The 27,028-nt window shown below is 41.0% G+C and overlaps 1 protein-coding gene across 6 annotated transcripts in view; it reads right to left on the bottom strand.

Moving 5' to 3' along the window:
• The window catches only part of plppr2a (phospholipid phosphatase related 2a), a 65,501-nt gene that overhangs the window by 7,236 nt on the left and 31,237 nt on the right, over positions 1–27,028 (bottom strand). For 4 of the 6 annotated variants that reach the window (XM_037792801.1, XM_037792800.1, XM_037792802.1 and 1 more), the window contains exon 3: positions 22,351–22,539. In XM_037792801.1, the coding sequence (XP_037648729.1) occupies positions 22,351–22,539 (189 nt within the window). Of the gene's footprint in view, positions 1–22,350; positions 22,984–27,028 lie in introns of those variants that run through there. The other 2 variants (XM_037792803.1, XM_037792806.1) reach the window with 2 other exon arrangements.

The raw sequence follows: 27,028 nt of genomic DNA, 5'->3' as shown, positions 1-27,028 counted from the left end.
GTGAGGTAGCCAGTGTGGCACGCTCTCATGCATGAACATGCACTAAAACGCACGCAAATCCAGCCCGGCGATGTCAACAAAGCACAAAGAAGCTTTGATTACAACACACACGGAGGGAGAGAGACTTCATTCTCTGCTCAGGTAAACATTACTCCTCTATTTCTTTACATAGCAAATAGTCGTTTGCTGCTATATCAATGCTCTAGATATCGTATAGAGCACCTTTAAGCAGATGTTGAACCAATAATATATTACAAATAAATAGATTATATACTATAAATAAAGGATTCTCCACCGGTAGCTCACATCATGGAGTAAGACAATAAACTCAGGGTTTCAAGTTCTAACATTATACAACTCTACACAGAGGAATCATTGGACCAAGATGATAAAACTGCAGCAGGACTGACCTTGTGCTGCTCAGAGCTCATATCATTACTAATGACCTCAGAGCTCACAGTGGAAATGAATCTAATTAGATTTAATCATCATCTGTTCTATTAAGTACGGACTCCCTGGTTGTGGTCACATAGAGATGTCAACTCACTGCAGTCTAGAAATTGCTGTGATCAAAAATAGCAGCCAATGCTCGCAGTTTTATTTTTCTCCTTGAGAGGAGCATCATCGGGCTCGTGGCAGAGGTTTTGGTCAGGTGATTGTGCTCAATTCTCTCCCTGTGAGTGTGAACAGCGGTGCCTCTCCAGACTGATGATCCCTTAATGGACCGCAACAGTGGGACTCATCTGTACGAGAGCCCACAGCACTCAAAGACGCCGGCACACACTAAAACACAGTTCCCTCAATGAATAACTATATATGACAGAGAAATACGCTTAATCTTAAATCATCCTGACAGTTTCCACGCTCCGCTGTGACAGTAGTGGGACCCACTTTAACGCTGACCGTGTTCCACAAACCCATAAACCTTGTTCTTCCTCTTTCCATATTTGACATAATCCCCTCATTTATCCCCCTCGGTGACAACGGGCTGTCTGAGGAGGGAAAGCAGGAGGAAGTGAAAGAGAAACAGAGGAAGAAAGAGATGATCATCTTTCAGTTGAGTCTCCTGCTTCGAGTCTGGCCAAGTCGAATGACTGAGTGGCATGCAGGGGCCCAGTCAGTGCAGCGGCGCTGTGAGGCGCGTGCCCGGCCGAGTGCTTTCTTCCATTAGTGGAACACAACCCCACTGGGTGTCCCATGGCAACCCACGAAACACTAATAAGAGCATGAAATCAAAGCCGAGGGGGTTTAATCAGTAGCTTCAAATCAGAGATTTTAGGGGCACCGTCACACCGTGGACAACCATTTATGGGCCAATTAAAGACAGCATAGCGGCTGTTTCCATGGGGACTGTGGAGGGTTTGAGCATGTGTTCGCCACAAAATGTGAGATAATGGTCGTGTGCTGCCACTCATGGAAAAGTGCTGTTGAACACTTTGCCTCGGGGCAAAACTGTAAAGCAGCGTCTGTTAGGCCTGTTTGGAAGCATGTAGTGGTATTACTACGCCCTTTTTGTCCAATACTGTTATTCAATGTGAATGCTTATTCTGTGAATCTGTGAAAGGCCTCTTGAGACGAGCAGTAAGAAAGTCCCCCACAGCTTTTTAAATCAACACCACTTCTACAGTTTAACATGCTCTCTGAAATCTCTCTAAACAGTGTCCTCTTACTGTCCAGTCACCGTGATCCAGAGAAGCTCTGAGTTGACTAAATGTACATACTTCTATAGGTTGCTTTTAGTCTTTACTGTGTGCTTAAGGTTAACAAGCTAACTTCACCAGTTGGACCTTTTTCATTGCTTGTTTCAAAGTAACAAATTCAATAAAATCACAAATTAGACAATTTAACTTATTGAGTTGATCCAACTTAGAATTTTCACTTCTCTTAATTTAGTCGAAGTTAGAGAATCTTTTAGAGAAACTTGCTGATTGGGTTTGATTAGCAATAGTTTGACATTTTGGGAAACACACATTCGCTTTCTTGTTGAGAGTTAGATGAGAAGATTGATACCACTTTCATGTCTGTAAGGTAAATATGACGCTTTTACACTTTGGTTTTTGTACGGATTTAACAAACGTGTTAATCGGTGAGCTTTAAGGCCTTTGCACACCAAGTCTGTATTTTTCATTCGGAACTGTCGGACGTTTAAAAATAAAGCGTGCGACCTCACGTTGTGTCAATCACATTTACACAGCGACTCTGAAACTTTCTTCCGTCATTTAAGTTTTCGAAACAAGATAGATTTTCTGCGGGGTTTTTTTCCGAATCTGTCAATCTGTGCAAACATCATCATCCAAAACGGCATCTGACAAACATTCACATCGTCTCACGGCAAAAAGCACTTTATAATAAAGAAATGCAGGAATAAAGAGATGCAGAATTTAAAGATAGATTGTGGCAGGTGATTGTAGAATAGCTTGGGATGGTTGAAAAACAAAGGATGCACAAAAAACTAGACGGCATTCAGTTTTGTCTCGTATTGCCAATTTTCGCAAACAAATTTGCATTAACGTGTTATTATCAGGTTAACTTTCACAGCCTTAGTGTTTAATGATTTATTTAATGATTTAACTACATTAAATAATATAATTGATCATGAGATTTTAAAGTGCAAAAGAGTCTCTTATAAAACAAACATGGACTGAACTCTAAAAGTTGGTTTTCCCTCATCTCTCATCCTCAGAACACAAGTTTATATAACTATGTCACTTTGTTTTGAGCCACAGCTAAAGATTCAAAGTTATTACAGCTCGCTCGCTTGTGTTAAAGCAAGAGACTGACTGTTTTTTTCTTTAAATGCTGATACAATTACATTTCCCCACTTCACTTCTGAAATCAAGCCTATATGCGAGAGTCTGTGAGAGATTAAGTGGAGGAGTGAGGGTATAAGATACACAATAGGAACATTGAAGAGTGAAGAAAGACAGAGAGGAACAGTGTGGGGACGGTAGAACAGTGATGGGGTTGGGGGGTAATACTGCAGCAATGAATTATTCATGCGTGGATGGCATCCATGTGAATCATGTAGCGCATTATTTCAACCAACATTCCCAAATTATCTCTCTCCACTGCAGTGGTTCAGCTCCCTGCCTCTGCCAAGGATTCATAGTTAAATATGACGAGGTTGTCGCTGCAGTTTAGGGACGAGCGGATTATAATTCCTTGAAATTAAACTGCCCATCGAGTCTGAAAATGCAGAAATGATGAAACGTGCCGTTCCGTGATGATTTTCTAGAAATAGAAAGGTGAGCTTCAAGATGTGGGGGAAAAAAACATGTTAACAAAAACGTGTTTTACATTTACACTCGCATGCATGATTTAGAAGCAGAACAAGAGAGAGGAGTGAAGGAATGAAACATTAATATACACACGAGACCTGATTAACTCTGTGTGCGTGCACAGACGACGTCATGAGTACAGAGCCCATTTTCTGCTCTGTGTGTGTAAGTAATCAGATCTCGATTTGTGTCAGTGGGTATTAGTCAAATGTGAGAGCGCGTTCACACTGGCCCTTCTTATGACTACGTGTCAATTAGAAGACAATGAAGGGGGATGTTTTACTCAGAGCGATGCGATGAATGAAGAGGATTGTGGAGATGACAGAGAAGCAGTGGGAGTAGGGGAATAAAGAGAGCAGGAAGAACACTATTAAAGAGGAAGAAGAGGGAATAAGACTTGATATTTATAGTTTTGTGTTGTTAATTGATTTCCAGTACTGAATATATACTTACATCTGCATTAAGCAACATGTTCGCCAACTCCCATGTTGATAAGAGTATTAAATACTTTTGAACTGATAAAAAAATGTGTGATTAATTTGCGATGTTCGTGATTAACTATGGACAATCATGCAATTAATAGCGATTAAATATTTTAATCGATTGACAGCCCTAATGATATTTATACATATTATTTTATAAATCAGTAGATATGCACATTCAGAAGCTGGAGTAAAGAAGGTAGGATATATGCTCATTCTCCACATGATTATGATCTCAAAAAGCTCTTTAAAAGTTAAAGCTGCAGTCGGTAACTTTTATGAAAATAACTTTTTGCCACATTATAAACGGTCCCTATATCCTGGCAGTAGTACATGAGGCAGATAATCTGTGAAAAAAATCAGTTTTCTCTGCGTCCTCCCAGTGCTGCTAATGGTATTTGGAATATTCATGGACCATGGAACGCATCTTGACAAGGGGAGGGCGGTACTTCAAGGCACGTGGAGGTGGTGGGGGGCATATGCATTGAAACAGACATGGGCTAATATTATATAATACTGATGTATGAGTAGAATATTGAGTAACGTTACAGAACACTTTTATTCATCAAATAAAATTAATTAACTTAACCATCAAATAGCATCAGAAATGCAAATTGACAACCACATAAGGCTACTGTTTCAAAATCAAAGAATACATGTATTATTCAGAGCACTCACATAAGAACATAGCAGAGCGCTAAATATATTTTGAATTTATGAACGATTCTCTGTCAAAATCAGCAGGGGGAGGTGCAGAGAAACAGCTTTTTAAGGCATATAGGAACAGCTATCTGCAGCTTGCATATCTCTCTCTCTCTCTCTCTCTCTCTCTATTCCAATATCGTTTGGCTCGTTTCAAGTCCAAGTTTTGAGAAAAAAAATTAACAATTCAGGCTTTTAATAAAAATAATACAATTTTTATATCAGACTCGAAAAGTTACCCAGGGGCGTGGCCGCGGTCTGTGCCTCAAATGTTTTCGGAAACATCTCGTCGTGTAACGTTTAGCTGTAAAATAAGAAAGGTTGCTCCGGCCGGTGGACGGTGCTTGGTATTGGCTCTACTGTTGTCAACATGGCGGTCGGGTAACAAACGTTCTCATTTTACAGCTAAACACTAAAATATGTTTCTGAAAACATCTGAGGTGAAAAATAGGCATTACAGTAACATAATCTTGATTCATATTTGATCAGCGTTGCCTAGTTTGACTGTTTGACCGGAGTTCATGAGCAGTGATTGACAGCTGCATTGGAGACTCCTCGGCTCTGATTGGTTGTTTTCCTTTCGGGCGCGGTGAAATCTTGCAAATGCCATTAGAAGCACTAAAAGGAGGCAGAGGAATCAGATTTTCTTTCACAGATTATCTGTCTCATGTACTACTGTCAGGATATAGTGACATTTTGAGTAAATATGACAAAAAGTTATTTTTATTAAAGTTACCAACTGCCGTTTTAATGGTGAATATGTACGGTTTAATTACTGTGTATAACCAGCTTTACTTGTGCGTTTCTTGTACTTTAAAGCCACCAGTTAGTCTACAGACAGGAGGCAAACAGCCTGTCGTGCCATCATCGTGTAGTAATGGTGTCAATAAAGCTCCAAGGACAAATCAAGCATCTTGGAACAAGCCTGAACGATGGCACTGCAGCAGAGCAGTGAGATGCAGATTGCTTCCATTAGTATCCTCTTCTGCAAATAGCAACTGACTCTGTTCAGCCCGTCTTAGTGATAAAATAAAGTGGCAAAAAATATAGAAGTCAACAGAGAGAAACAGATGGAAATATAATGTATGCTTGACTCTGAGCCATTGCACAAAATGGACCAATGCTGCAAGAAGCCAACTACCCAAATGTCTACCCTAATTGCGTTTTTTACATGTTTCTTAAAATGTTGGTATACTTTGTTAAGTAAGACCAACAATTCATAGTTTACTAAGATGGTTTGACTTTGTGAAATCAGTGTGAATTATCCATGTTGCCATGTTCCATTTTTGCAATGAGTTTCCTCCACTCAATAAAAACCTATCCAAACGGAGAGTGGCCAACGTTAACGACAAAATACATAAACTAATCAGACCCCAAATGTGATGCGAACGCTAATGCTAGCTGTTGTGGCTAGCCACGTTCCGTGACCAATATATAACATTAGCAAGTGCATATCAGCTACATTACCATCTTCATCGTATCCCAGCTGCTGGGCAATCTCAAGCCATTTATTTTTATAGTCTTTTATTTGGTTGTTGAGGTCGTAGTGTTTGTGGTACATTATTCGGTGTTGAGAAGGGGACGACCCATTGGTCTTCTGAAACACCAATAGTCCTAAACATTTGTCCGACAGTCCGTTACCCCGAAAAAGAAACTGCCATTGTTCCAAAAATACACGCTCTGTGCAACAAAAATCAGAAGCACATGGCTTATTATTATGCAAAATGACGGTGATCAGTTGGAATAAAGGATTTCATTGGTCAAACAGCAGAAATTCGCTGAAGTCGCGGTCCGTCCAAATATTTTCTCCCCTGCCCAAATGTTCCGCAGGGATGTGGAAGCATTCAATAAGAACCCACAAAGTCGTTTTTTATCAATTCTGTGCAAATTTTTCAGATGAAAATCCGTGCTTGGTGTGAAATGGCTTGAAAGATCCTAAATAGGGATGCATGCACCGACACAGATACCGGATCGGATATCGGGCCGATAATGACTCAAATAGCTGGAATTTGAAATCCTGTTTAAGTTTTGACCAATTTCATGATGCAGTAAAAATGTTTACACTTGAATTGTAATTCCTGTTAAATTTGAGGATTTTTTACCAGGTTTCTGGTTTACGATTTATTATTTTAATAATTAATAACAATTCAGTTCATTCATATCTATGTATTCACTGTATTTGTTACATTTTGTTTTACAAAGTCAAGCCTGATGTTGCCTTACACATAAAAGAATGATCCCAGTCACTTCCACACAGTGAGGCATACAGCTTATTAATTAAACACTGGTATCTGATCGGTATCGGCCGATACCCAAAGCCCAGGTATCGCTATCGGTATCAGGACTGAAAAAGTCAAATCAGTGCATCCCTAGTCCTAAAGCCTTGAAACGTATGAAGTGTCATCTGACCATGTCTGAAGGTAACATTTTTTATAGCTGTTCCAAACGGCCACACTCAGGCAGAGTGAAAAGCCTTCCACAGTAGTGAATGCTAAACTTTAAATAGCAAGAACAATGATCACTCATAAGTAAATTATTTAGCAGCCACAAGAGTTGTTCTCTGGCATCTGATGAAACAAAAGCACGCTGCAGCTCTTGTGCTGTACGGACCAACTGCGGACTCATTTCTGTGAAGCGCAGCTCTGCAGCCGTAAGACCTAATGCTTCTGACAACATTGGGAAGGTTATTCATGTGTAAAGTACAAAGAGATGCCGAGCTGTCACTAGTATCCCATTATCTGTCATCGTCTACTGCGACCTTAATCTCTGCAGAGCAGTGTTTATGTGAGATTTGGGGCTAATGGATGATGCGGAAGACACGGCACCTGTCGGAGTACATCAGGCTCCCCATCACCTTTACTCACATGTGCTTCTCACCACGATTTTGACTGCGTTGGATGGTTGCTAACAGAAAACAGACAACAGCGTGTACATCAACCCACTGACAAGATGAAGAATGACGACTGAGAAAAGAACACGGTCTTGTGGATCATGGATGGATGGGCACGCAACACATACATGCAAACAGATGCATTCACAAGGGCATAGGGCGCTTCACACAGAACTCACTGCACCTACTGAAACGGAGGCATGTGCAAAAGCACGCCCACCCATGCGTACACATGCATACAGATCAAATATAGGCACAGTGATTGTGTGATTGCACATTGTAACCACTGTTAGCCTGCTGAGAATTTGCCCTGGCACCCAAATACGTGTTTGTAGTATTACACTGGTATACGCTTATAAATTTATTCCATTTTACAGAAGTAAAACCTCTTCATCATGGTGTTGCAGCATCACTAATCCCTCTCTTTTCCTCTCTCAAAGTAGGTTATATATTCTTTGTCTTCCCTTTTCCCTTTTTATCCAGTCCAATTGCACGCCCCCCTTTTCCAAATCTGCTCTGTTACATTCCTTAAAAAGCTGCATCAATGGGATTGCAAGCTGTTTGATGTCTCACTGTGTATCTATCATTCTGTTTTTTCTCTTTCTCCCCTTCTGTCTTTGTCTTTTTACATCTTTGGCTTATAATCATATTTTTTGTAGCGCTGTCAATCGATTTAAATACTTAATCGTGATTAATCGCATGATTGTCCATAGTTAATCGCGATTAATTGCAAATTAATCACATATTTTTTATGTGTTCAAAATGTAGCTTAAAGGGAGATTTGTGAAGTATTTAATACTCTTATCAACATGGGAGTGGGCAAATATGCTGCTTTATGCGAATGTATGTATATATTTATTATTAGAAATCAATTAACAACACAAAACAATGACAAATATTGTCCAGAAACCCTCACAGGTACTGCATTTAGCATAAAAAATATACTCAAATCATAACATGTCAAACTGCAGCCCAACAGGCAACAACAGCTGTCAGTGTGTCAGTGTGCTGACTTGACTATGACTTGCCCCAAACTGCATGTGATTATCATAAAGTGGGCATGTCTGTAAAGGGGAGACTCGTGGGTACCCATAGAACCCATTTTCATTCACATATTTCGAGGTCAAAGGTCAAGGGACCCCTTTGAAAATTGCCATGGTAGTTTTTCCTCGCCAAAATTTAGCGTAAGTTTGGAGCGTTAATTAGTCTCCTTTGCGACAAGCTAGTATGATGGTTGGGTCCAATGGATTCTTTAGGTTTTGTAATTTCATATGATACAAGTATCTTCACGCTAGCTTTAGAGTTGAGTTTACCAACTAAAAATCGTAAGTTGCGTTAATGTGTTAAAGAAATTACTGCCGTTAATATGAATTTGCATGAGTGCGTTATTATCGGGTTGACTCTGACAGCCCTAATTATAATCCTTAGGATTTTCATCAAATCTGTAGGGTTGCCCCCTCTTAGTCGATCAATCTGTCGTTTTTTATGCTTTTTGCTACTGAATGACTTATTTCCAAGAAACATATGAGCACATCTCTGGTAAATACAAGATTTAAAGTGGCACTTTTGTGTGATTGTTTGTGGAGAATCCCAGTTTTACAGATCTGTCGATTAAATCAACTAATCGATTAGTCGACAAAATCGTAGGAGCGTTAGTCAACTAAGAACTTTTTTTGGTCGAGGACAGCCCTAGAAATCAGTCCAATCCAGTTGTTGATACTGCTAAAGGTTGATATTCTTTTCAGCAATATCCATTCAATGTATTTACATTCAGTAATTACCTCTTTATATCGAAAATCTCACTGTTAGTGGCAGAGTCCACCATGTTCGCGCCAGATTCAAATTGCCTTCACACGGACACGAAGGGATTCAACAGGAAATGATGCATGTATTGTATTGTTATTATATTGTTATTTGATATCTGTTTACCGTTCACTCTCCCACAGACACATCAGAGCTGGGTTACTGCTAACACTAACTCAACATTTCCTACTGCTGCAGCTTCACATTAAAAGCATTTAACTGGTGAAACATGGGATGGCTTTTATTGAGAAGTAGCTGGCATGAAAAATGTGTCTACAAAACAAGAAAACGGTCATTTCCTGCATTCTTGGACAGCGGATACATTCTAAATATTACATGGAGTTATGGAACAAGAAGGAGGTTTGATGAAGTGACAGGCAGCACAACTTGCTGCGCTGTAAACAGACACACCAGTTGCTCTTCTGTAGTACAAACAGAGGCACCTTTATATGACTTGAGGCCCTCCCCTCCCTTTACAATATGCCACAGCAGTTTTAATTCAGAACCTCCCATCAATGGACAGCGACAAATGTTAAAAGGAGTGACCTCCTCATTAGTAAACAGAATATGAAACTCATCCTTATAAGACAATACGTCAACAATATGACAAGGCAAAGCTAGGTTATTGAGCCAAGTAGTCCTGTGTTCTGTGGCAACATGAGAAGATCAGCCTTTTCAATTAAAAACCTGCAAACATCACAACCAAAGAACCGGTATAAATCTGGGGTGGGGGTTATTAGTTCTATTGATAATGCCCAAAAAGCTTAAAAACAAAACTTGCCACAGTTAAATAATTATTTTATTATTTATACATATCACAGCTTTTGTCTGAACATGTAATTCTTCTGGAAACATTTGCCATGTAAAATCAGATTCTGTAAATCAATAGAACAGATTCAGAAAAAAAGAAAAAAAGAAATACGGTCTCATTAATTATATTTATTCTATCCTATAGCGTAGACCCAGGGTTCCCAGCTCCAGACCTCCAGACCGCCTACCTGCCCATGTTCCAGCTCTCTCTGCTCTAACACACCTGAACCAGCCGATGCTCAGTCCTGATCAACAGTAAGGGCTGCTGAGTTGCATCAGGTGTGTTCAAATCATAACATGATGAGTGTGTTATTAACTACTATTGTTGTGTTATTGATTTATTTTCCACTGCTCGGGGCCAATAAACTAATGACGATAACAGCGGTGCGGTTGGTAGACGGGCTACCAAGAAAACACTGGCATGTTATGGATTCACAGTGTGTAGAAAATGAACATTTATAACACAGGCAGCGTCTGTCTTCTGGTACTCATTCGCTACCTACCTAACATTAGCAACTCAGTTAGTGTCATGAACATCGTTTTATCAGTGCATCGCGCATCAGTAAACACAGTTCCACCCAGCATTCTAACGAATGATTGGTAGATGATTCACTCTCATCGGCATGTACTGCATTTGCAGGATGTGAACATTGTACCGATAAATAACAGCACCCTTGTTCTCCCCGTGCCATGCCATGCGTCGGCTCGTCCAGCCGTATAATGGCAGGGGAAACCCTGATATTACATGTGTCGTGAGGACCCTGGTACTCAGGGCCCGGGACTTATAATATCTTATAGAGAAGCTTGAAGTGTTTGGACGGTGAGATATGATTGAAAGCTATGAAAAGGCTAGTAAGTGGACCTTTGAGTTGAAATTATTTGTCAAAGTTACGGCAAGAATTGGTTTCCTATACTGTAATAAAGCATTTTTTACCCACTCTGCAAAACACACCGTGGTTAGGATGACAATTCTCCCAATCCTGGATTATGGCGACTTAATATACAGATTCGCCTTGACTTCTGTCGCTGCCTCTTGGCCAGGTCGTCATTGTAAATGAGAATTGGTTCTCAATTGACTTATCTGGCGAAATAAAGGTAAAATAAATAAATAAAATAAACTTCAGCCCCGGTGAGCCTGTGCATTAAGACGCCATTGCTGACAGAGTAGCTGCTCAACAAGTGATAGCTGTAGCTAAATTAAATAAACTGCACTTCCTATTACTACCCGTAACCACAGGTGTCACCAAATGAAGCAGGACTGAAATCCTATAATCCTATATTATAAGTTTTAACATGCCATGCAATAGTTGTAGCCAAATACCAAGTCTATTCAACAAGTGGCTTAATGGTACAACTAAACGTACCACGCCTCAAACTACCAAAACAACATACCAAAATGACTGCACTGGACAGCTTCATCACTGCCACTGCACACAGTGACATCAGGTCAGCACTATAAAGACGGCTACATGCTCGGAAACAACCATTAACAATTAACAAAAGAAACAGAGCATAAAAAGATTCTGTTTCATGGTGTTCTCCACTTTAATCATAATGTACTCGTAAAAGTCACCACATACTATTATTCTAATGAATATGAAACAACAACATCAGACAATTACAATACACATTTTATGATTAAACACCTGCAGGCCTGTGTTTAAAATGAAACTTAATTTATGATGAGAAATCTGGGAAGGTGGTGAAATATTCTCGTTAAGTCATATTATGGTAAAACCTTCAACCCGAGACACTCATCCGTGTGTTATATCACCTTGATTCATCATTTTCAGCAGAGGACTCGTGTGTGTGTGTGTGTGTGTGTGTGTGTGTGTGTGTGTGTGTGTGTGTGTGAGTGAAATGCCCACAGTCACACACAGAAAACCTCAGATTTGGTTCAGTGGCCAAAAGCAACGATGTAAGAATAGAGGGTGGCGAGCTGGGACGCACCCCTGTTGTGAATGCAGATTGGGCATACTGGCGTTCGTCAGAGATCTCTGAGGTGCTGCTGAGTGAAGCGTGGCAGTGCATCAGCCACGCAGGACCCCTGAGGTGTCCCTCCTCTCTGCCTGACTGAAAAATGGATCAAAGCAAAGAAGCAGAAATGACAACCACTGTTCGGTCTAATCGCATTTCACAGGAATGGGTGACTTCGGCCGAAAAACCACTAGATAGGCAAGAGGAAGGCATAAACACTCTCTCTCTGTGTCCGTCTATCTCTCTCTCGCTTCGTTCGCTGTGTAGCCAATCAGGGTGATGCAACACCCGCCTCGGGCCCACCAGGGAAATGGTACATGGAGCAGGCAGCTCAACTGTGAACTTAACTGCACAGAGTGAAAGAGAGGAACTGGTTAAAGGGCCAGCGTGTAACATTTAGGGGATCTATTAGCTGAAATGGATTTTTATATTCATAACTATGTTTTCATTAGTGTGTAATCACCTGAAACTAATAATTGTTGTGTTTTTGTTAGTTTAGAATGAGCCCTTTATATCTACATAGGGAGCAGGTTCTCTTCACAGAGTCCGCCATGTTTCTACAGTAGCCCAGAACGGCCAAACCGTAGTTCTCTGACACTTGTGAAACTGCGGTAACATGAGCCGCAGAGTGCAAAGTCGTGGTCCCGCCAGCCGCCTTCTGACTTCCGTTACTCCTATAGTAGTGTTATTATGGTAAGGATGGCCTCTGAGCGAGGTGAACGGCGTTACCACGGTTTTGTACTCGGCAGCTCACGCTACCGCTGATTTGGAAAGGGAGGAGTGAGCGGAGGGGTTCTCAGCTGGTTGCAATCTGCAACCACATCACTAGTTGCTGACAAATCCTACCTTTGAAGCTAGGGAAGGAAATGTATTTTAGAAGCATTTTTTTGTTATATATGTTGAAATTGTCATTGGATCCAGACAGCAATAAATCAAACGCTCTGACAAAAGAAAAGAAAAAAATTACAGTATATTTGGCAGTATCAGGACTGTAATAAGCCATTTCATTCAGCCCGCATGAAATGACTGGATGGCATACCTACCTGTGTGCACTCTGCCCGTGCACACATTGTGTGTGGCTTTGTAGGGAGGCCTGAAGGGAGGGGCTCGGATACTTTCAAAATCTAGCTTACTCTTGCTGGTTTCTCCAAATATGCCTACCCCAGCTTTAAAGGGAAACACCACCTAAATTAAGAATTCAAATACGTTACTTCCATGGCCGAGGAAAGTTCAATCAATACTTGATACATGAGTTACTCTCTCTCTCTCAAAGGCAGAAACCAGAGAAGTAAGTCTCAAATTGGTGATGTCATAGGGTATAAAGTCTGGAGCTGCTTCATAGACAATGAATGGGAGACACTGAATGTTTTTATTTTTATTTTTTTAATACCCAAATGAGCTTTATTCTATTGTAGTGTTGTCAGTTTTGAAACAGAAAATGTTCCCCTATACTCAGAACATTCTCTCAGTGTTATCTAGAACAGTGGTTCCCACTGTAGTTTTTGGATTTGAGAGAGTTGTTCATGTTTACTAATATTTTTTGGACTGTCTTAGACCATAGGAATAACATGTATGAATTTATAAAATGGGCGTAGTTCCCCTTCTAAGGTGAAAAAAAAATCTGAGGGAACAAGAAGATTGTTTGGTTATGTAAATATTAAAATGGTGCGGTGATGCAAACCCATACTGGCTCGGGTAGGGTGATTATTATCGGCAGCAGTTAGATCGGAGCTGTGATTGCGTTCCAGGCAGAGTGGGATCTGTGCAGACTGTGGTAAATTATTCTGTAGGGATATCAGCACCACAGATAGGCAGAGCAGATAAAGCTGCTTTAATGTGCAGTGAGGAAAAACAACACGTACCTCCTCCTTCCATGAATAGAATCCCTCTCGTTTTCTCTCTGAGCCGTGATTTCATCTTTTCCTCTTTTATTCTGCGATAGGCTGCAAGCCTGGTTTGTACATTTATTTTTTCTAATAACACAACTTTTACCCTCATCACCCTCTTATCACACGTTTTCCTCATTTCCCTTTCCATCGCACGATGAAGAACAGAAGTCAAGGGGCAGAAAGCCTCCGCCCGTGGCAGCCAGTGTCACAGCAACCGATGCCCCCCTCTCCCACCATGGAGCCCACCCGGCCATCTGTCTCATTAACCTGGGTTAGCAGCATGCTGGCCTCGATTGCGTGGATGTGTGTGTGCAGGTCTGCGTTTGAAAAAGGAGATATGGCATGCAGTAAAGTTCCAAAAACAGCAAAGAGGATTGAAAGGCAAAAGCTTAAAAGAGAGTTAGAGGCAGACAAACAGAAAGGCATTGATCCGTGTCCGTGCAATTGTGCATGAATGTGAGAGTTTTCTGTTGGGGCTGGTGTGAGGTCATGGTTCCTCTGGGTGAGGCAGAGCACAGTTTAATGTCAGTCCACTGACATTATGGCTGAGGATGTGAGGACGCTGACAGGACACCTCTGTGACAGTCAGTTAAACGTGTACAGGAAGCTCTGAGGTTAGAGATGGGACAAATGCAAAAAAATACAGGATCATGTTCAACCAACGTTTCAGCATTATGAGTATTCTAATTAATTAATTACTGCAACCATCCACTCAATATTATATATTTTCTAACATATAATTTTTCGAATAACTGTATTTCCATATATACCTGAACATAAAACTATACAGAATGTCATACAGCATAATTCAAGGTGGTAAAAGGTGTTAAAGCTTTGTAACCCAAGGTCTACTTGCGGGGCTAGGTCAGCAAATATAGCAAATATAGAACTTCCATTTCTTTTGTATACTAATGTTTAACTTAGCCTACAATCGCAAAGGACAACCTCTCATAGTGCTGTAGTGAATGCCAATCTGTCTCAGAATATAGAGGGTAAATTCATTTTTTCTCATTTTTTTCAGAAAGACCAGTGAAAGAAATGCTAAATGAGAGTTCAATCACTGAGTTACAGAGGCTAGTGACAACAGAGGCTCGCCCGGACGTGACCCTGACGTTCTATCACTTGAGAGCTGTACACCTATTCTAAGGATTTAACTCAATAAATAGTTACTGAATGAGGACAAAGAGCTCTCGGAGCTAGAGAGCTTACTTACTGCCAGTTAGCGAGCTATGGCTCTGTCCAAAGGTAACTAAATTTGCCTACCAGCACCTCTAAAGCTCACTGATTAACACGTTATATCTTGTTTGTTTAATCTGCACAAACACTGAATTGTAACTACACTTACACGATACACGATACGTATCATGATACAGGGGTTACGATTCAATATATTGAGATATATTGCAATACTGTAAGTAAGGCGATATATTGTGATTTCTTTTATCTAATTTTAGGAAAACTGTCATAATATAAAGAACACACCACCACAGGCATAAAATCTGTGTAAAAAAAGTTATTTTTTTAAGCAATCAGAACAGTGAGATCTGCATTTGCATGAATCACAGTTCCTGTAACATGCAACAACATAGCACTTTGAGAGGGCACATACACTGAGAGGGAGCATCTCTTTGCAAATGAAATAAAGTATTTATTGGTTGATTAATCATTGCATGTAAACTATTAATAAAAAAGTTGATAGAGTTTTTGAGAATCGATACAGTATCACACAACATAATATCACGATATTTGATTTTTTCAATATTTTCTTACACCCCTACCAGCAACACATGTCATTTCTGCTCGGCTCGCTACAGCCTTCAAAAATAAACTTCCGTTTTCACACAACTTGGTAAGGTTCAGGCAACAAAACGACTTAGTTAGGTTTAGGAGAAGATCGTGGTCTGGGTTAAGATAACTACGGACGTGACGTTACTTAAATACGGAAGTTACGTGACAAATCAACATTTACTTATACTTTGCACTGGATATGAACGTCAGTCTCCTGTGCGAAAGTCTGGTGTTTTTTGACCCACCCATCCAACCCTGACCTCCTCCGTATGCGGAGCTCGTCGCTCTTTATACTTCCTGGTTCACGATTACGTGGATTACATACGAATTGATTTTATGGGATATATACGAATTAAAGTGCATTATTTTTCGTAGGTATAGTATTTGAACGATGTATGAGGACAGCCTGACCTACGCTATACCTTTATAAAGGGTTTATAAGTTGTAACTTAAGGCTTTATCAATGATAGTAAATCATTTACTAATGCTTTATAGGCTAAATAAATTATAAGACATTCATAAGAACAACTTGCCAGGTCATGAAAAATTTAAAATCTCTTACTGGTGAATCATTAATACTCAAATCATTATTACAGTAATTAAAATAAGTAATGAGATGGACTTACTGTATTAATGGCTCATAATTGAATTTGTTCAGCTTCAGTAGAGGTATAACTTGTGATTTTGCGATTATTTGCCATCTGAGACCCGGCTTTTTCACAGTAGTGTCTTAACTACACCTGGATGTAGTGTGGGCTTCACCTGGAATTGAACTGCCTGAGTCAGAACAAAGACTTCATGTTTTTTTTCCTATTTATTAAGATAGGTATGCATTTCTCACTGCCTTTTATCTCAGTATGACTTCAGTCAAATAAAAGATTTCTCTGTTTTTTTCTGAGGAAAAGAGCAGAAAGTGGGAGGAACAGAGTTTTGATGTCTTCCTGTGCGCTAGGAGTTTGATTATCACTCCAGCCACCGACTGTAGAGCAGACAAGCTGAGCAGCTCCTTCGGTTCACAGGAGACGTGTTAATTGGAAGGTGAGACAAACAACAGGTGTGAGGAGAGGTCAGAAAGGGCAAGACAGGAAGGAGGTGTTGATGAGAGTGGAGACAACCCAGAGATGGTGGAAGGAAGGGGTACAAATGAAAGTGCTATCAGACTGAGTTGGGTGAATACTAAATAAGGCAAGACTAAACACAGATGAGGCTAAAATTGCATAAGGAAAGGAAGAAATGGTGATGAATAGAACATGAAGGCAAAAAGGTCAGTGTGGATGAGATGTAGCGGCGTGAGGACTGGGGAAGGTTGTGGAGAGAGAGGACACGCAACAGAGAGGGAAAGACAAAAAAACAAAGCTGATCAAAGGAGGGATTTACAGAGGAGCATGAACACACATTTGCACACGCACTGTCGGATTGAATCTGTGCTAGATAAGTTAATTCATCCTCGACTTAACTGGCTTACAAGCTCCATTAGCCAAACTTTCAAGATGCCCTTAAAATGAACCAAACTCAAGTGTGTGTTTGTGAGGAGAATTTTCAGTGTTGCTGCAGCAGTGGCCTCATGGTGAAATCTGACAGTATTCTACCAGCATGAATCTACTAATGAAAAAGGGAAATGTATTTTCTTCTCTAAACAAATATGTTAGAGCTGCAACAATAAATTATCAAATTAATTGCCAACAATTTTGATAATCGATTAATTGGTTTAAGCAATTTTTTAACAAAAAAAGAAAAAAAATCTCTGATTCCAGCTTCTTAAATGTGAATATTTTCTGGTTTCTTTACTCCTCTATGACAATAAACTGAATATCTTTGAGTTGTGGACAAAACAAGACATTTGAGGACGTCTCCTTGGGCTTTGGGAAACATTTTTCACCATTTTCTGAGATTTTATAGACCAAATAACTTATCGATTAATCAAGAAAAATAATCGACAGATTGTCTGACAATGAAAATAATCATTAGTTGCAGCCCTAAAAAAAATGATTGTAAAGTTGAGTTGTTTTTTTTTAAAATGCAAACTCATGTGGCTTGCTATTATGGTTCAGGTAAATCTGAAATCTTCTGATGACAATAATTAATTGAGATTCTGCACCAATTCACTGTTTGCAAAAGCTTGAGATTTTGTCCAATCCCTGTTATATTTCCGAAAATAATCAAATCCAAAGGATGCCTGCAAATTTTACCGCTAACATAAATTAATCACATAATGACTAAACATTTAAGATGAACAAAAACACCTCTTTGCAAGATTCTCCTTTAAAGCTGGGGTAGGCAGTTTATCTTTGGTGTCACTGGACACTGCACATGCCCGTGCTCGTCTGGTGGGAGGGGCTTAGGACAGATAGGGGAGAGCTGCAGGATGAGGGCCGTATATTCATATTCTGGCATTTTTTGTACCTTTTCCAGAAAACTGCCTACCCTGGGGTACCACTTGAATTACAACATGCTGAAATGTTATTATGGAATTTTTGCTCAATAATGGCAAAAATAAACTGCCTCCCCCAGCTTTAATCACAAGTAAGCTGGAAACACTAAAAAGTCAGCTGGAGACTGAGTTTTCAACCAACTCATGGAGCTGATGTTAGCTTTTAATTAGCTAGCTAGATACAGCTGATAAAATCTGCCAGCATTAATCATCATTTAAGCCCCCAAAATCAATCAAATGAGAAGCTGCTTTTGTCGTCCTCTGTCCAAAATCAAGGATGCGCTTTTTCAAAAATGACTATGAATTTCGACCATTATCAATATACAACACAATATCGCGCCAAAGCGTGTGACAGACCCGCCTGTCCACCAGAGGATAGTGTGAATATCACACGTGTGTTTGGAGGTGCAGTAGCCTACCAGCAGGGGGCAACAAAACCACTTAGTTAGGTTTAGGAAAAACATCATTGTTGCCCTTAAAATAAGTACATAAACTAAGAACAATACTTACGGAAACAATGTAACATAAGTACGGAAAACACGTCATTTAATGGACCCATCCACCTCCCGTCCCGCCCGCGATTAGCAGTCTTTCTCACTTTTTATTATGACACTACCTCTGAGCGTAGCATATTTACACAGATGCATTTACACTGAAGTCAGTACAGACTACATAGCGTACAAATAACACGCCTAAGGCACGAACGTCATTCTTATTTCACCCTTTTGCCTTGCGCATTATCGTGTCATTCGAGCGCCTTTTCGTGAGACCGGGCTGCACTATAATGGAAAGCTTTGACAGGCATAGTAACAGTGACTAACACATACTACAAATGTGACTAACAGACTGAGGTGGGAAGATGTCAGGTCCCTCCTCTTCTGTTTCAGTCTCTTAGCAGTGGATTGGCTCCTTGTGCTGAAACTTCAGAAGGTGATTGATGACTTTAATTAGATGTGGTGGCCCTACTGGGAGCTGTCAGAGAGCTAGAGGGCCCTCTTATGGGCTTGTAGGACTCTGGCACTGACCCAAATATGTGTCTGGTGGCTGGTTATCACCTACAGTGACTCGGCCAGGCAGGGTCTTCCTCTTTATACTGTCATCTCTTTACATCTCAACCTTTCTTGTACTATAAAGAGTTGAAAATCAAAAGACAGTCCAATTGTTCAAAACACAATGCTACTTACAATAATGTTCCTTGCCAAACCTCTCACCTAAAACCATATAAAAGCCACAAAAAGCTGACTGGCTTTCGTGCCATGAAGACACTTTATCACCAAACTCGAGGCTCTGATTTGCTGCCGCTCTGGATAGAAAGAGATCAGGCTCCTCAGGAACCAGAGGAAAAGCACATTCGCACCAGACTGCTGCTATCGCAGGGAGTTACTGCTGCGATCCACCTTGCTGCTAGTTACACACACACACCAAAGCCTCTGTCAGTGCAGATTAGGGCACACTAGCCGGTGTAAGTAATGTGCTCTGACCCAGATCAACTTCCAAAGTCATTTACCCTCAGCTAGGGCAACTTTAAAGGGCTGCTTGGTTTGGATTAGTGTAGCTTGGTGCTAAATAGTGCATCTGCCGTATATATCAGCAATGTTAAACAATAATGAAGTGATGATGCAGGTTTTTAGTTTAACTGGAAGAAAGTAAACCTTTATCTAAATTATTGGGGATGGGGTGGGGGCTGAATCTTATATTACATTGTATTCACAAGTAAGACACTTGACTAAATTATTGCTTTGAACCATAGAAATAGAATACAAGCTGATATTGAACCGTGCTCTGTAGTCAATTGACTTGCACAAATGACAATGGTGATTGTTGTTAGGCGTTATGGTGACAACTAGGGCAAATTTGTTTAAATGCCACTAATTTCTTTAACACATTAATGCAACTTTAAATTTTAAGGTTGTATTGGGCTCAGTTTTAAAGCTAGAGTGAAGACACACAAGAAATAAATCTAGAAAACTAGAAATCCATTAGTGCCAAATATGTCATACCAGCTTGTCACCAAGGAAGCTAAATAACGCTCCAAACTTAGGCTAAATTTGTGTGTATTATTTATGCTAAATGCAGTACCTGTGAGGATTTCTTGAAATTTGTTGTCATTGTTTTGTGTTGCTAATTGATTTCCAGTAATAAATATATACATACATTTGCATAAAGCAGCATGTTTGCCCACTACCATGTTGATAAGAGTATTAAATACTTGACAAATCTCCCTTTAAGGTACATTTTGAACAGATAAAAAATGTGTGATTAATCACGTTTAACTATGGACAATCATGCGACTAATCGCGATTAAATATTTTAATCGATTGACAGTCCTAGTGACGACATCCATCGGTGGGCCCGTAAAGTGTGGTAGAAGCTCTTCGGGATGGGAGTAGACGCAGCTCCCGGAGACGGATGGCTGGCTAGTTAGCTAGGTAGCTTGTCCTTCTCTAGAGCAGCGGTGGAGTGAGTTGGAGGGACCGTTAGACCCGCTGTTCGGCTCATTTTCTGTAACCAGTGTAGTATTAAAGCATGGCGGAATTGGCAAGCTAGCTAACTTGCCAGCTGTCCGCTAGTTGGCTAGCTAGCTAATTCCACCATGTTTTAATGCTACACTGGTTACAGAAAATGAGCCGAACAAAGCACTCATCTGGCGATAGAAATGTGCTTTCCTACACTATGTGTGGATGAAGCATTAAGTTGTTAAATTTGACTTATTTACTCTGGCTCTCTATGCTTCGTAATGTTACCACTTCACTGATTATTTTAGTCGTTGCAGCAAAAACACAAGTCAGTGAGGGCGCAACTTGCCGTAAGTCAGTTTAGTTTATATGGAAGTTAACCCGCTACAACGGTCACAATGGCAACGGTACGCATACGCTATGTTGATTTGAATGGGAATATCTGTTCTATTTTTTTTCTGTTTTGAACCCTCTCCTTGACTTGGAAAAAACTGCATTACTCTCTCTCCAATATCTCGACACAGTATATTTATGGAAGACAATAAAAATACAGTCGCTGGCTATTTTTGAGAAAATAGCTGCAAAATAATCATGATAAGTCATTACAGTCAACGAATGGGTGAGAATGCCCTGATGCAGAGACAGGATTGCTGTCCTCTGCATATGGAGGAAGAAATAAAAATAGACTACACCTCCCTTCAACTAAAAGAAAGCATCTGAACCCTCCCCCCTTTCTGACTACCCTCCCGTCTCTAATCATTTTCATACAGTCCCTAAATGAATATTACACTTACACAGACCCAACTTTATTAGTGATGCTGGACCTGTATTAATTACTAATCATGCACATTGCTTTGGTCCGATGTGGATATAATTATTTTTTATTTCCAGGGTGTATTGACATTATAATAACAACCCAAAGCTATTAACTGCTGCACACACACACACAGGATATGTCTGTAACTGTAAGATACTCTTGTCTTTGCAGGCTATGGTTTAGTCTGTGCATGTAATCTGGCCGGGTCATTTGGGTGCTTTTGCATTGTGGCTGTCGGCTGGTTCTGTCTGTGGTGTTTCTGTGGGGGTCTGTTGGGGATGTGTCTGTGCTCAGAGTCGGTGCCAGGTGTTCTGCATTTCACGCTCACTGCCTTGCGTCTCACTTGAGGGTTCAACAGCTAACCTCACGCACACGTCACACATACAAAAACACAGTGCAAGCCCTCCTCCAAATTGCCTTCCTTTGTGCTCATTGTGTCTTTTTCTCACCTATCATCTTGAGTAGTTTTTTTTTTTTTCAAACAGCATCTGCTGTCTGCCATTATCACTCTGCCTCGACTCCAACTTTTGCGCCATTTCTTTCTGTTGATTTCTCTTTTGTTTGTCTCCGTGACTCTTCTTCTGCCTCTTTCTTTCTTTCTCTAATGACCTGCCTGCCTGTTCACATTACATCTCTGTGTGGTCTTGATTCTGTGTTTTCTCTCCACACACACACACGCACACATACACACACCTGCCTGTCATGGCTGGAGGGGGTTACCTCCATGCCGCTTGCCAATCTGCTCACTATATCAGTGGTGCAGCACACACACACCAGAGATGATTCATCATCACAAAGCTCACAAATCATACGAAGTAGGAAGCGAACAACACTCTCTCATACACTTTCACAGCATGCGAAAGCAAAATAAACATCTCAAACGCACCACCTCAACTTTGACAACTTCTTACTTTCTATTAAAGCTTCTTTTTCCCCACTCTCCTTTTTCCAACATGCAGTAGACGCACACCCACTTACGCCTCTTTTCTCATGCACCTCTACTTCCACACTTAAAAATACACCTTACCGTGAGGGTGGGGATGGCTGTGACCAGCGAGTAGATGAGCACGGGGGGGATCTTGCTGGTGTCGTCCGGACCCGGGTAGGGCTTAGAGAAGGTCTTGTCGTAGCAGAAGAAGCCCTGGATGTGCACGGGGAAGGTGTCCGTGTACTCGAAGTAGTAAGCCAGCAGCACCGTCCCAGCCATGATCACCAGCTGGAAATAGAACATTATCCCTCCGTTAGGAAGTGAGAGGACGAGAGGCGAAGAGGAAGAAGAAGAAGAGGAGGGAGAGGCGGAGGAGGCGGTGGTGGAAGAGGGTGAGGAGGAGGAGGAGGATGAGAGGAAGAGGGGAGAGTCAAGTCCCTGTTCCCCTCAGCCACGGGGAGATGCATAGGAACACACGGACTGAGAGTGAGAGAGGTCTCAGTGTTTGGATCCAAGAGAGAGGAAGAGATAACAAGATAGCAAGACAAGAGAGAGACAAGAAAATCTGCAGGAGGAGGCTTCTGTCTTCAAGAGATGAACAAAAAACAGAATAAAAGAGGGTTCCGCAGCAGAACGAGCGTCAAAAACAAAGAATAGCATGGGGAGCGAGAGAGCAATAGAGTGAGAGAGAGGAAGGGAGGTGGGAGGGAAAGAAAGGGGGAGCAGCCTTTATGCTGCCAGCACTCATAAAATCTACTACAGTTGAGCTGTGGGTGTATTTGTAGATACTGTGTGCGTGTGTGTGTGTGTAAAATACATGAATGTGTGTGGTAAGAACACGTGCACAGGAGAGTGTTTTTGTGGCTCTAACCATCAGCTGACATCTCTAAAAAAAAAGTTTAATACCTGAAATACTTCTACTAACTTCTTGTGTCTTTGTGATAAGTGCATTTCAGTGGGAAGATAACACTTAAGAAGGCGGTGTTAAATATAGATCTTGGAGTGTAGTCCACTGTCACCTAACCTACTCAGCACCAAATGTTAGCAGGCGAACATAGTGGAGAGTTTAGCAGCTAAAGAGACAGATATTTCCCTCATGGTTTGAGACTCATTAACGTTGGGTTCATAATCACCACATGGACAGACGCACGACTCCAAATGAATGCTGCTCTGTATCTGTTGGGACGTGTAAATAGGCACTTGCTTGCTAACAAGTTTGCCATATAAACTTTAAAGGAGCAATATGTAGCACTGACAGGTAGCGTTCAAAATAGGTACTGCAGCCCAAATTCAAACATTGGAGCCGTGGCCCGCCAAAAAACACACGTTTCGGACCGTAATGGAAATTTCTAAGGAGAACATACCAGCTGTAGCATTGTTGTAGTATTTCAATTCGGCATGTTTCCTTAATCTCTGATGACATATCATGGTCATTTTATGATTTGTCATAGTTAATATATTACATATTGTTCCTTTAAAGGTGAAACTATGTCAGTGTTGTGTTTACAGCTCTGGTTTGGTCTCCACCTTACCTCGCACGGCAGCTCGATTCTCGCGATGTAATTGGATCGCATATAGCATGAAAATCTTGTCAGGCTTTAAGTAACGTGTTTATGTCTGGCAAGCTAGAGCACGGACCAATCGGCATCCCGTAAGGAGCTACTGGCAGCTACGGGCGTGGCTTAGGTGTGTGTGAAGCGACGACATGGAGAGGCGACTGTTGGTTCAAAACAACAATGGCGGCTCCTGAAGAGGTTAGCGTAGATGCTGAAAATAGCATCAGTTGTATCAGAACTGGAGAGTATTTCTTCTCTGAAAGAAGAGCAAAGAACTGCACTGAAGGCTTTTCTCGATGGAAAAGACTCTTTCGCTCTTCTCCCGACTGGCTTTGGCAAGAGTTTGATTGACAGATGGTTCATCCAATCACCTGCTAGGTAGTTTCTAAAAGTGCCCGCCTTTTTCCAAACAGTTTCCGGTGACGGCTTCTCAGATGGTTCGGTGGAACAAACTATCTGGCAGGGAAGGTTAGTCTCCACTGACTGCTGAGGGAAATATCTGTCTCTTTAGCTGCTAAATGCTTCACTATGTCCACCAGCTAGTCGCTAACTGCTGTTTGCTGCTGAGCAGGTAATGTACCGTTGGATTATTAGGGCTTTTCATTGAATACTTGACATGAGGTGGATTAGAGTGCTAAAACAAAACCAAAACAGTAAAGTTGTGGGCTGTAAAAATGAAAACAAGGAGCTGAAAGAGGCCAAAAATGCTGAGGGGAATTGATATAAAGTTTATCACTACACATTACACATCCATTGTTAATCTAAAACAACTGGATTTTGGAGCTTTAAAGTTGTCTCAAATAAAGAACTGGCATTGTCACCATCAGATTCTTTTGGATGAATGGATGAAATGGTGTTGCATTTGAGGACAGAGAGGAGAGGCTGAAGCCTCAGGGATGTTCAAGTCACATCACTCTGATAGAGACATGGCTCCACCCACTCCAGTGGCACAAACACTGGCACATGGCATGCACTAAAACATACAGTACGCACTGTATATACTGTATGTGCAAGAGTAACCAATCTCCCACCAACGCATACAGAAAGAAACATGTATATCTATATCCATCACATGTGCACACGCACGTTTATTATTTATTTATAAACAATCGTGTTCTTTTTTTTTTTTTTTTGTCGTTGTTTCTTTATTTGTATCAAACCAGCCTTCATCTGTGCCTCCCTTGAGGGAGAAGTGTTTTGCTATCTGCGGTTGTCATGGTGAAGAAATGACTGAGGAATTTATAATCTGTATTTTTAGCACTTCCGCATCAAAAATGTGTTCGTAAAGGCCAGTCCTCCTGTAAAGGCCGTGTTATTATTACACTTTCTGACCAAATATTGAACAGAAATCATACCAATAACTATTGCCGATTTGTGTGTGTTTTTGTGCATGTGCGTGTTGGAGGTGAGGGGCTGCATGCACACCTGACAGGAGCTCTTTGGTGGGTTTGCTTCGGGGCGAGAGGGGGGGGTGTTTGATGTGTGTGACTCACAAAGCGTTCCCTTGTTTTGCTGTTAAATACCGGAGTGCTCCTCCCCTGCATTTACCCAGCATATTGTGACCAACTCTGACTCATGCTCGTGATTGCTACATTGAAGGAACGCCAGTAATTCAATACGCCGCCTTAAAAATCAGCAGCATTCTTACAGTAGAGTTCGGCTTGTTAACGTGCCTCTTTAATTTCCTGTGACAAACATGAAAAGGGCAGAAATTCAAGAATGGTGGAGATGCGATTTTGCCTCGAGCTCCTGCAAATGCGCAGGTCAGAGTTCATGAACTTTAACCTGCAAATCCTCATGTCCAGCTAATAGATTGTGCTTTTTTGGTGATTCTGGGTTTTTCCTCATCGCCCCATTTTAGGTCACATTGACTAAGTTAACATGCACTCTCATATTCCACTATTATTCCGAATATGACAATACTCCGAATTTGATAAGGGTCATGCAAACAGCATATTCTGTTGGGATATTCTGAATTAGGCCTTATAGAGCGCTCCAGGTATGACGTCTTTTTGTAGGTCAACCAGGAAGTTAGCATCGCCCTGGTTCCCTCGACCAAAAGCCAATGAGATTTTTCCATTGGCTTTTGGATTATTGCAGAAAATAAGCTCTGTGGCGAACCTGTTTATGATACTTACACGTTTTGTTCAGCAAGATATTCTCCACAAATGAACACCACTTTTATGATTTTTGAAGCGTGAATGCAATCGCCGGAAGTAAAAGGCTAACGTTAGGCTATAATGAACTACACTACAGTCACATGAACGCGAGTATACACAACAAGGCTTTAAAAGAGGACGAGTCGGCATGATGACGTTTAATTATCTCGGATCGGTGAATCCCTAGTGCATGTAAACGTAGTCACTGTGCTAGGAAATCCCAAAAAGCAGCATGAACTCAAACGTAATGTACCATAAGACTGTAAGCAGCTCTACATGTGCATATCTATATCTGTCTCACAGTGAAACAGTGGTGGTCGTACAGATGTTGGCACACTTTTTTTGCTGAACCTGTTATGTGGGTGACAGCAGGTCTTTCACACCCTGACAACTTCCTTATATTCCCCCTGCCCTCCCTTTAGCACTGCTTCACACTCCTCTACCCGCTCTCACCTGGAGACCTCACCTTCCTTTTTTCCTCTCTTGACCTCTCATCACAAAAGAGCTGCCATTAATAGCAAAGGGGACGGGCTTCTGAGTAAAGAACTCTGACCTATTTTAGCGTGGAGATGGAAAGGCAGATCAATAGCAAAAAAAAAAAAAAGATTGCGGCGTCTCATAAACGATGAAAGGTCACATTAAGACAGCTCAAGTTGGGAGCTGTCACGGGGAGACACCAGGCTCGCCCGTTACGAGCTTGAAGACTAAGGAGCGTCTTCTTCTATCCTCAACCTTCTAAAAGATGTCATCATTTCCCTCCGAGCCTGCCTTCATATCACCAGCTTTGAAAATATACTTAATACCTGTCAGATTATCAAGCCATTACCACGCTACGCCTCATTACGTACTGACATAAAACGGATTTAATTATTTCAGATATTTTTAACAAGTTTCAGTTCCTTCATGCTGTGCATACGTGCAACAAGTCACAATGGCTTCATGACTGATCTATAAAAGACGACGGTCAGTAATTAAGTGCACGAATTTAGAACTGAGGTATGTTACACTTTATTCCACTACAGTAACACTTCTATGACAAGATACAATTAATTATTAAATAAG

This window comes from Sebastes umbrosus, chromosome 14, assembly GCF_015220745.1.
Source record: "Sebastes umbrosus isolate fSebUmb1 chromosome 14, fSebUmb1.pri, whole genome shotgun sequence".
Classification (NCBI taxonomy): domain Eukaryota; kingdom Metazoa; phylum Chordata; class Actinopteri; order Perciformes; family Sebastidae; genus Sebastes; species Sebastes umbrosus.
The sequence above is the reverse complement of the archived record's forward strand: the minus strand, read 5'-3'. Positions and strand labels throughout refer to the sequence as shown.